At 36.8% G+C, this 11,912-nt stretch overlaps 1 protein-coding gene across 1 annotated transcript in view; it reads right to left on the reverse strand.

Annotated features, from left to right (window-relative positions):
- Positions 1 to 4,579: 4,579 nt before the first annotated feature.
- LOC107697995 (collagen alpha-1(XI) chain-like) overlaps positions 4,580 to 11,912 on the reverse strand; it is a 74,341-nt gene continuing 67,008 nt past the window's right edge. The window contains exons 50-61 of the mRNA XM_016498902.1: positions 11,397 to 11,504; positions 10,670 to 10,723; positions 10,480 to 10,533; positions 9,689 to 9,796; positions 8,769 to 8,822; positions 7,853 to 7,888; positions 7,709 to 7,762; positions 7,372 to 7,618; positions 6,813 to 6,925; positions 6,126 to 6,194; positions 4,828 to 5,061; positions 4,580 to 4,745 (exon numbers count right to left, since the gene is read on the reverse strand). Coding sequence (XP_016354388.1) covers positions 4,599 to 4,745; positions 4,828 to 5,061; positions 6,126 to 6,194; positions 6,813 to 6,925; positions 7,372 to 7,618; positions 7,709 to 7,762; positions 7,853 to 7,888; positions 8,769 to 8,822; positions 9,689 to 9,796; positions 10,480 to 10,533; positions 10,670 to 10,723; positions 11,397 to 11,504 — 1,278 coding nt within the window. The 3' untranslated portion in view covers positions 4,580 to 4,598. The remainder of the gene's footprint in view (positions 4,746 to 4,827; positions 5,062 to 6,125; positions 6,195 to 6,812; positions 6,926 to 7,371; positions 7,619 to 7,708; positions 7,763 to 7,852; positions 7,889 to 8,768; positions 8,823 to 9,688; positions 9,797 to 10,479; positions 10,534 to 10,669; positions 10,724 to 11,396; positions 11,505 to 11,912) is intronic.

Below are 11,912 nucleotides of genomic sequence, written 5' to 3' on the forward strand. Positions count from 1 at the left end.
GCTCTGACCTTATCAGCCCGTTTGTATCCTATTATTCGATTCGCGCGTATCGCTTATGACAGAACAGCTATAATAGAAAATATTATTTTATTCGCTTATGTCAGAAACAGCGAATCTCTTTAAAAACTGGCTGTTGTTTTTACTTCATTGCAAGCATATAACAAATATACATACCCATTTTCACAAATGCACACGGTAAAATAAAGAGATATAAAATAATATGAAAATAATTTATATCCATAATCATATAAAATAAATGTTTTAATAGGTTATGACATTTGTTTGTGATGCTATATTTGATCTATTCTACTTTGATCACTCCTTACAATGTCCTTGCATCCTTCTGAGTTTGTTCTTCCAAGGTAGCCTGGCAAGACTGGTCTCCATGAGAACACGAGTTTGTTCGTTGTGTTTTTGGAATTGAGAAACAGCCAGTGTCTTTATAAATGAGTCATTGAATCATTTACTTAACCGATTGATTTGAAACACTGTATCACAATGCTGCAAAGCCTCTGCTGAGGCTTTTGTTTAAAACTCTTTTTTTTTGTTGGTAGAACAATACAAAGTAACAGGCAATACTGTGTTTAAAATGTAAGTTTCTAAATCTACAAAATCCGCTAGGTAAGAAACTAGTAGTAGATATTGATCTGGTGTTCACGTTTTTACCAAACATGTGTAGCAAAATTTACATGATATCGAAATTTGAACAAGAAAAAACAAGCTTTTGTTGGACATTTGACTCAAAACCGTGATGGTTACAGATTAGTGTGACAACTAGCCCTGGTCACTTTTACATTAGTAATAGTCTAGTTTTCATTCTGCACTGGTTTGAAATCATGCTTGGACTGTTTGTGAAATTGCCTGTGAATTCTGACATCCTCAAGTATAAAGGAATTTTTATATTCCGGTGTCAGGCCTGAAAAGATGTGTGCGAGCAATAAAGCCCAACCACCATTATATACAGTGAACTTATATCTCTCCCAGCGACGAGATGTTGGTGGCCATGAAGTTCTGAAGGTTATGTGTACAATTACACCTGCCCACCAGGCGTTAAATGCTCATTTCTGTAAATGGCTGCAAATCCATACACCACCTGCTGTACTTCCCATCATAATCAGTGTTGCTTTTACAACACCTCTCCGCTTGTGCATTTTTCTAATAGCCAGACTTAATTACCTGCATAGAGCTTCATATCCTCATTGCAGTAGTTATGAAACATCCCAATTATGCTGAATGTCTCGTTAAGTTTGCTTTAGAGTCTTTTTAATGCACAGCTACCTTTTAGGTTCGCTTCTTTCAGCTTTTCTCTTTGAGGATTGCCTTGACTGACAGCAATGGAAACTCTCCTGCTTTTTATTTTTTAAATGGGTGGCTGTTTTATGATTTGAGGCTTAGCGTTCCTTTTGAGGGAATTATGGGCTGGCAGTTATGTGGCATCTCTCTGTACCCATGCAGCTTGAATATTCAAAGTTAATGCCATTGGCCAGCCTGTTTGATCTTTGTTCATCTGCCTTTGAGGAGACGGAGAAGAGACAGGCAGGTCCCATACGGCCCCTGAAGAGAGATGTGTGGGTGTTTTTTCCCCCATTCCACAATAATGCCACAAAAGACAACACATGCAGAGAATTAATTGAACGTTTTCATTGTTGGACAGCTCAGGTAATTACTGATGAAGTGAGGAGACAAACCCCTCTGCTATGGTATATCTTTTGGAACAAATTAGACAAACTACATCTTTCAAGTGTCCATGCACCCAGCAGAGCAATGCAGGTGATGGGGGGCGGGGCTTATAGTCACATTTTCTCATGATTGGATGATACGTGTCAATCTGACAGTAGCGTTCTGTTGAATCTCAGGAGGGTGTTTCCAATCACTGTCTGCCTAGACCAGGGGTAGGCAAGTTCGGTCCTAGAGAGCCGCAGTCCTGCAGAGTTCAGCTCCAACCCTGAAAAAAAAACTCACCTGCCTATAGCCTATAGCTTGTTCAGGTGTGTTTGATTAGGGTTGGAGCTGAACTCTGCAGGACTGCGGCTCTCTAGGACCGAACTTGCCTACCCCTGGCCTAGACTATCGACATAAAGTCACATTTATAGCTTAGTCTAGCCAAAAATCGCTTACTAAAATTTTTGTCTCATTTTGAGTTGGACATGACCAATTCAGAGATCTGTTAACTTAAGACTCGCTTAGTCCGGAACACTGAATCAGTAAGAGGCGCACTCACAAATGAATCATTCAGTTCAGGTTTTCTCCCCAGATTGTTTTTTGGAGAAAAAAAGGCTTTCCATTGTTTGTCTTGGCTGTGTGCTTAGGATGTACAGTGTCTAACCACCAGAAACAATAATACAGAGAAGGAACAGCTTCCTGCAAGCTCCACTAAGAGAGCATTAACTGATTTTTAAGCTTTAAACATGGATATTTGATTTGACTCTCATGCTGTTTAAGAACAAAAACACACTCCCACAGGCACATGGTCTTTTATGCATTCTCCGCTTTAGGTTTGTGAAGCTGACTAAGCATATATTGTGAGAAAACCATTTCACTTTTATTTCGACTATAAAGAGGTTACCAGTCTTTGATTAGGCAGCAAACCTCCCAGACAAGTTTTGAGTGTGAATATGCTCAATTAAAACGCCTCTCCCCCTTAATGTATGTTGTATCTTTAAGTCATGGTTATCAAATGTAACACCGTAGCCCTGTCATGCAGGAAAGTTCTTGAAGAGACTAAGATGCTGCTCAAATGTCCATCCAGAGAGAGTCAAATCTTTTTAAATGCTAAGCAGAGAATGCCTGCCACAAAGGCTCATGGTGAAATGGCAAACTCAAAGTCTTTGCCTAAAGAAAAATATCATATTGGCATTCCTTTGAAAGCTTGAATAGAGTTGTCCAATAATAATGCAGAGAATTCATTGCTGATCTAACCGGTGAGGATACAGAGACATCAAACAGCGGATAGAGAGAGGTTTATTCTTACTATAGAGGCTGAAATGGAGACGGGGATTTCATATTAAATGCAGTGCCTAATGAGACTCCATGTGTAGGTACCATCAGATTGTGTAGTTTCCAGCACTCGATTAGGAAAGGAGCCAGAGGGACCTGTATGAAATCTGTATTAAAGTTTTCTAAAGTAAACCCGTTGTTCTCATCCTGTTCAGACATCCCAGATGACCTGCTAATGAGCTGTAATGCATGATAAATGATATGCGGAAGTAATTAATTAAACAACGTGTTATGCATGAGTTAGCAAACATTTATTTTAACCAATGCAATTCTGGAATATTACAGGTCACTTATTGGCACTAAAATGGCGTCTTTGAAACCGAAGGTATCGGTCAGATGAATTGCACAGATGTCATTTAAAACCTTTTTTTTTTTAACCATAGTAAACAGGTAAAATCATACAAATGCACATACCGAACAGACAATAAAACGGTCTGACCTGACGAAGCAAGCAAACAACCCACACCTCAATTTCATGGTTGGTTGGAATCCAGTTTTTAATAATGAAATGAACCATATAAAGCACATTTAAAACAATTTCTCATTTTAGTTACAAAAATGGGTCACCGAAAAGGCCTTGATGATGTTTTTTCCCAATAAAAAAAAAATAAATCCCCACCCAAAATATATAAACTTAACTGTATAACCAAGGTATATACAGGGCACACCATACTTGCATCGGTATGGTTATTTTCAAGATTTGAGGTATACGACCGATCTACAACTGAAAAAAAAAAAAAAATTCTAAAAACAAACAAATAACCAACAAAAATTAAATGAATGTGAATGAATGGCAAGATTACTTAAATCAAGCACAGGAGACAACATTAGTTGTGTTGCATGTGCTGTTGAATCTTCCTCTTGAGGTGTTCATTGGGCCGAACTGTGAGCGACTTCGGGATGGTCAATATATATACAAAGGACTTACATTACAATTAATAATAGGGAACTGTTTGAATGCTGTATTTTATTTGCTTAATAATAAGTACACAGTATTCATCCACAAAATATCAGTATTTCATTCTTTATTTATTCAGTTCTATAACTTATAAACGTCCGTGAGGGAGTTGGAAATTAAGAGCCAGATGCAATTGTGATACACATGCAAGTTTTGAAAGTGGATTCAGAAACAACAATAATGTACAAAATAATAATTACAGTTTTATTAAAATACATCCTCTTTCTCATAGCACCTCTTTTTTTGAATTTTGAACAAGCACCATTGTTGTCGTCTTTTTTTCTTTTCTTTTTTTTTTTGCACTGCACCGATAGACTCCGGATGAGAGGTCCTCCCTTTCTCCGTCTCGTGGACCTCCCAGGTTCACCGATTGCCTTGGCTTGACGTTGTCCTTCACCTTTTCGTTCCATAACAGGTTTCATGTCATGTGATCCTTGCCCTACAAGGGCAACAAGTATTTTCCTGGGTAATACATACATACAAGGTAAGACGTGTTCGCTACCCCATTTTTTTATTCAAAACTTGCATGTGGCAGGAACAGGGGCTTGATGGTTTGATGAGATCAAGAAAAAAAGTCTTGACTCGTGCGCTAACCCATCCTACCCTGCCAAGTTATTGGTACTGTTTTCTTTGTCTGTGTTTTTTAGCCAAGGAAGCAGACTGGACCAACTTCGAATCCAAATTTCTGGTTGGGATCCCCAAAGTCAGTGAATATCACGTCGATGATCGGAACCTGATCGATCTTGGGAGTGTTAATCTCCAGTACCGTCTTTCCGTAGCCCTTCCTCACCTATAGGACGAGAAAAGGACAGTCAGAAACGTGCGTTGCATATTTAAATGACGCATATTTAAATCTATGATTGAAGACTCACCGCACAGCCGTCTGACAGGGCCTTGATGAAGGGGTTGTTGTCGTATGAGATCTCCTCGTCATTGGAGCCGAGGAAGCGTAGTGCTCTGTCGTAGCTGTCCGTAGTGGCATCGTGCCAGGCGACCGACTGGTGGCAGCTGTAGGTCAAGTTTTGCCTGGCGGAGGCTGTCAGTAGTTTGAGAAACGTCATTTGGACCATGTTTATTGAGTTGCCTTCTGCATCCACGTATGAAAGCTTGAGGGTGAACACAAAAATAGAAAGGTTAGAATGGTTTAGAAAGGTTAGATAGAAAGGTTTTCAGGATTCGACATTTAAGGATTTGTTCACCAGCAGCATTTTCACTTGGCACACCAAATATGTTTTTGTATAAATGCTTTTTTTTTTTAATTAAATATGTGGCACAGTACACATAATAATAATAATTATTATTTATTCATTTATTATTATAAAAATTATTATTATTATTATTATTATTATTATTCAGCACTAATTATTCTTTACAAAAATATTAAACAAAAATTAATCTGCAATAATAGCTGGATATTGTACAACAGCAATGTTCAAAACATCACACAAAGCCAAACGATTAACTCATTATTATTATTATTATTATTATTATTATTATTATTTTGTTTGGGGACCTCAATAATATCCTCTTATTTTTGAATATGTATTTATATATTTATAAATTTGTTAATTTTATAAGTTATAAAAATACCCTCTTATTTTCCCTTTTTAAATATCTTACATTTTCTAAGTTAATTTTAAAGTTAATAATATAAATAATATAATATTATATCATATTTTGTTTGTTATTTAGGTTTGTTGTGTTAATAAGTTGCAACTTAATTATAATCAGATCTTAAAAGATGAGGAAAAATTATGAAGTATTAACTTGAAACAAGTCACTGGTTTCATAGGCACCAATAAATTGATCTAAAACGGGTAAAGTTGGAAGTTTTTGCTTCTGACAAAGTAGAAAACAGTCAGAACAGACACCAGAAACATAAAGCCGGCGTGTTTCACAGAGGTGCAGCGGCACCTTCATAACTCTCAGCTACATCAAATATAAATGCGGTGTGTGTGTGTGTGTGTGTGTGTGTGCGTGCTCTGCTTCTTGATGGATCCAGGGCTACAGTGACAGCAGTTTTTAAAAGCTCAGCTCTTACTGGTGTCTGTCCAATGGTTGAGTAAAGAATAAAGACCAAGCAGACCACTCAGGCCCTTTTAGTTTCGAAGGACAAGATGGTGTTTTTCATAAAGGAGAAGATGAAAGAAGAACCAGAAAGTGCACTTACTATTTTGCCACGCTTAAATTCACTGAACCAGGAGCCAGGAACCTCTTTGGGCCATGAAGATATCCTCACCTTAAAGATGACAGAAAGAAAAACGTGAAAAAAAAAAAAAACCATTACAGCAAAAGACCAGCTGTGCCCATAGATTTGAATGAACAGTATATTTACTTTAGCAGAAAATTAAATAAAATTAAACCCAGCTATTTTTCATACAGCATCTGTTCCAACAATTGGAATGAAATGAAAATCCATCTCACTGAAATACACAGCTTTGTTAAACACAGCATGAGAAAAGCAGTTATTCCCATAAAGCAATTATTTTAATGTTGAGAATAAGTTTTCCACTCAAATTTGATCAAATTTGAACCTTGTTTTCCTGATCTTTTGGATCTGAATGCACAGATAAACACTATAAGCTGTTGGAAAGACAAAACATTTCAAGTAATTCTAAAAAAAAAAAAAAAACTATGTAGAAGTGCATATTTACAATTTTTGCTATATAAGGGGAACAATGTGTTTGGATCTACATCTCCAATAAGTAACAATCACGCTAAAAAAAAAAACATCTCTGAAGTGACTGATTCAGGCTCTCCTATGGTCTTTAGGAGAAAACCCACTGTATGTGACAGAGGTAAGATGTTGTGATCTTTTCCGGCTGTTATTGGCTAATTCTTCCAGAATATCACTCACTCCATTTGACTTTTTATCAGGGAAGATGCAGGTCTCGCCTCCTGCTGTGAAGTTGCAGTACACTTTGAAGGAGTCCCCGGGGCATCCCTGGTTGGGATCGATGTAGTATTCACCTGAGAGAAAAAAACACCATCAGACATCAGTGTCTGGAACGACCACAGGTACAGTAGGAAATCATTTAGATCATATACAAAGATACCCTGGCTTTCTATTCATTTCCACAGCTAAAAACACACACTTGCGTTGTGTAAATAAAATAGCAGGCTAATGCGAGTGCGGTAAAACCAGCTCTGAAAGGTCAGTGTAAGATCTGGCATTTTGTAAGCCATGATTTGGGAGGGAGAGGTTAGCTCTCGCTGGAGTCCGCAGAATGCTAAACATCTTCCCAATCAGCCGTCGACTGCTGCTGCTGTTATTCAAATTCTCCTGAGTGGCGGGCTTAGAATTTTAGAAACACAGCCAATACCTCCTGAGTAGCTTGGAAACCAGCAAACGTTGCATGTTTTCCAGATTTATCTGTTCAACAGTGTCTCCTTTACCCCCCACCTCATTTGCTTACCATCTGAGAATTCTGGGTGAGCGATCTGTAGGTCTTTACAGCTTCGTGCGGGGTTGTTTTGCGTGCCCATGGGGTACTTCATGCGCTCAATGTCCTGTTTGAGGTTATTCAAGGAGCCGAAGATGTCTTCCATGCCCCCTCCATAGTCCAGCATGGTGCCGGCCTCGTCCGCTTGCATGTCGATGGAGCGACGGGACTTCTTGGGCATCTGGATAGGCAGAGGCTGGATGATCTCACCAGGAGGACCCTATGGAATGAGAAAATGAGTGTACGCTCCATGAGCCTCTTGCATTTGATATAATTAAAATCGCTTTGAAGCAAGCAGAAGTTCACTTACAGGAGGACCAGGAGGTCCGGTCGAGCCGGTGTCTCCCTTTTGACCAGCGGGACCCTGCGGGAAGAAGATTTGAAAACCATAAGTCCATTTTTAACGTCATTATAAGTAACCCACCGAATTGATCAGTGATAAAGTGGTACTTACAGACGAACCCTTGGATCCCTTTGGCCCTTCTGGACCCTAAAGGAAAATGGAAATGCATTTTATGAAGACTTACTTACAAAATTTACATGTATTAAAAGTTGAGCCTGCCAAATATAGTTAAAATTACAATTTTGAATTTGAGAATTTGAATTTGTAGAATTTACTTTATTTAAATAATTCTAATTGTTCCAAAATGAAATGAATATCAATTCCCACTACCGTCCAAAAGTTTGGAGTCTGTATGATTTTTAAATGTTTTTGGAAGAAGTATCTTATGCTCACCAAGTCTGCATTTATTTGATCAAAAATACAGTAAAACCAGAAATATTGTTAAATATTATTGCAATTTAAAATAACCGTTTTCTATTTAAATATATTTTAAATAATATTTCTTTTATTACTGTGATGACAAAGCTGAATTTTCAACAGACACTACTCCAGTGTCACATGATCCGTCAGAAATCACTCTAATTATTTTAAGGAATTCTTGATGAATAGAAAGTTCAAAATAACAGCATTTATTTGAAATATAATCTTTTGTAAAATTATATATGTCTTTACAGTCACTTTTAATCAATTTAATTTGTCCTTGGTAAATAAAAATATTAATTTCTTGAAAAAACTTTACTGATGCCAGACTTTTGATTGATATTGTATGTCAAAATTATGATTTGAATTAATTTGTATAACTTTTATAAATTTTAATGATGAATACAGTCAATACTGGCAAGACGGCTGAGGTGGGACAGTCCAAAATTACAATTTTAAGAATAATCTGATGTAAAAACTCATTCCTTTGCATGCTGTCTTATAATTTTAATGTTATAAATAGATCATGTGACAATTTCAGAAAGTGTACAATTTGACGATAGCACAACACTGAATGCAAGATGCCAGCAACAGAGCAAAGACTCACAGGCAATCCAGGAGGACCAGATGGACCAATCGGACCAGAAGCACCACTGATACCCTACAGTTTAAAGAGCAGAAGGTTAGAAAGTAGAACTTCATATTATTGATTTGTAAATGGATCTATAAAACAAGCATGTAAGATGCTGGTTAACTTTTAACAACTGTGAGGTGATGAGATTCATTTTCTTTCTAAGAATTGTTTTTAAAATTACGATTCTTTTGTCACAGAGATGAAAATTACTCTTGTTAATTATGATTCTCTGGTGTGTATTACACACTGATCATTACATTTCATTAGAGTCAAGGACTTTTGAGTTCATTCTTTGGGGAGAAATGCATCCTCTGTTACTAAATGCAGTAACAGATCGCAAATCTGTCTAGTGGGAGACATTAGTGAGATGGGATCGGTTTCAATTTTTAGTTTTTCCAAACTCGCATAAGGGGAGACTACAATTTCATTAAGCTTAATCAGAATATGTTTAAAGTTGCATTGCTTTAAACCACTGAAAAAAGGGCCAGATGAGTCCAATGCAATTTCTAATTGTTTATTCAATGAAGGTTTTCTATAGATTTGCTGAAGCGTTCGACTGCATTAAGTAGGTGTTGTATGGTTCCTCAACGAGGCAAAGAAAAACAAACATTTCACAGTTTGACTGTGAAAAAATGTAATCGCACTGGTGTTTGATGGGAATGTCTGGTGTAACAGAATTACCGCTGGCTCTGAGAACCTTTCATGACAGCTTCATCCATAACACAATTATGATGATGTACACAGATGCAATAAGCGCAGACGTTATTGTTTCTGTCGGTCGTTACTTTAATTTGCAAGCATTACAGGAGAAGTCCTGATAGGTGCGCTGCTGGAGGTACAACATTTTTTTGTGTGGTGGGGTGGAAAGGACAAATAAATCATTAGTGACTCACATTATCACCCTTGCTGCCAGCAGCGCCCTGAGGACCAGGCAAACCCCGATCTCCCTTCTCTCCCTGCTCACCGGGGGGTCCGATGAGACCAATAAGACCGGGGTGACCCTGGAAGAAAAATGCATATGATGGTGGATGTCACAGATCAGAAGATCAGTTGATGGCCAACTTTTATGCAATATGTTCAGACAACAATGTTTTTATGAGCACAAAGTCTGATCCCAACATTATAAATACATTTTTATGGCTAAGTATGCAAAAACAAAAAACAAAGACAAAAAAAAAAAAACTAAAATAACTGAAGTAAAAGCTGAAAAACTATATGATTTATTATTTACATTATATGAATAAATATATATTTTCATGGCTAAATATGAAAAAAATTCAGAAAAATAAAATGCTAAAGATTAAAATAAACAAAAGTTAAAATGTAAAAAACCCTCCCTAAAACTTAAAAAAAAAAATAAAAAATTAAAGACAAAAAAACTAAAATGTAAAAACTAAAATGAGTAGATAGACAGATAGATAGATGGGGAAAAAAACATAAAAATATTATTTACCTTAAATAAATACATTTCCATGGCAAAATATGAAGAAATAAAATAAAACATTTTGCCCTTGTGACACTAAAAGACAATAATAGACTTTGAACTTTTCCCCTGGCTGTGAAACTTTTCCTCTGACTTCCTGGAGTGACCAAGTCTAGTCTTTATCTTTGACCTTGAGCCTCTCTGAAATGTAAGACACCACATTAATAAAAATGGCAGGAAAAGAAATAGAATGTCACTCACCTTCTCACCCTTAGAGCCAGGGTCTCCATTCAGGCCAGGGAGACCAGGAGGTCCCTAAATATCAAAGAACCAACAGTGAAAATTAAATTTGCTCACATATACCCACATGTACACGAACACACAGCAAGGAGATAGAGGGTGAAAGATAGACAGAAAGAACGAGCAAGGGCAATGGGGTCTCTCTTCTTACCATTGGTCCAGGTGGGCCGTCTTGTCCAGGAGCACCAGGAAGTCCTTGTTCACCCTGTGAAAATCCATCCAATTACAACAGCCATTATTGCACTGTTTTTTGCTTATGGTCTGGCATTGATTTACTGTGGGCTGGACAATGATTAATAGCCCAGATACTAAAAAACCTGTTTTCAAATAGACACGAAACAGATACAGAGTGTACAAGAGAAAGATACAGATTGTAAACTCAAAGAGAGGTGATTTATTATTCCGTGAGGTGTTTCATATAATTCTGTTCTCGTGTGTGTGTGTGTGTGTGTGTGTGTGTGTGCATTTAGTCTATTCAGTGGCCAAACAAATTATTTGAGTACTTAAGCCACACTTAAAAATGCATGAATTCCATTGCATTGCTTGTCCGCAGTGCAAAGAAAAGAATTATAGCTGACCTTGTACACTGACAACTTTAAGACCACGCAAAAGCTGCTAGCTAGCATTGGCAGTGGTGAGTAGTAATCAGTTAGAATTATTGGGAAAATGCCATGTCACATAATTAATATTCACGAGCATGAGAAAGTTTAAAGAAAAGGTTAAACATCATATATTTGCAGACACCACTTATATATTTATAATATTAAATTCACAGTACTTCAAGTGCATCTTAAGTGTCCTAATACTATTTGGGGCCACTGTAAATATGTGTATGTAATATGATGTATAGTTAGTCGATGAGTGACATGAGAACCCACCACAGGACCAGGGATTCCACGTAGACCTTCAGGACCAGGCTTTCCAGGAGGGCCTTGAGGGCCAACTGGTCCAGTTTTACCTGGTGGACCTTCAGCTCCTGCCTCACCCTAAAGAGAAGAGAGGAATATAGATAATATTTAGATTTTTTGATGCATAAAGTTGGCATGCAATGTCCACTGAAATATCACTGTTACAGGAAGAAAACTTTTATTAATCAAAAAAAATAAAATAAATAAATATAAGCTACACACTACCATTCAAATGTTTAGTGTCAATATGATTTGTTTTTCAAAGAATTTAATACTTCTATTCAGCAAGGATGAATTAAATTTATCAAAAGTGAAATTGTTATATAACAAAAAGTTTGTATGTTGTTATATAAAAAATTCTGTTCCAGATAAATGCTGTTCTTTTCTATTGAAATATCTATTTATCAAATGAATGCACATTTTTTCTATTTATCAAAATGTATTCTATTTATCAAAAAAATATTTATTATTTAGCTATATATATAT

Source organism: Sinocyclocheilus anshuiensis, unplaced genomic scaffold, assembly GCF_001515605.1.
Source record: "Sinocyclocheilus anshuiensis isolate Anshui unplaced genomic scaffold, SAMN03320099.WGS_v1.1 scaffold886, whole genome shotgun sequence".
Taxonomy (NCBI): domain Eukaryota; kingdom Metazoa; phylum Chordata; class Actinopteri; order Cypriniformes; family Cyprinidae; genus Sinocyclocheilus; species Sinocyclocheilus anshuiensis.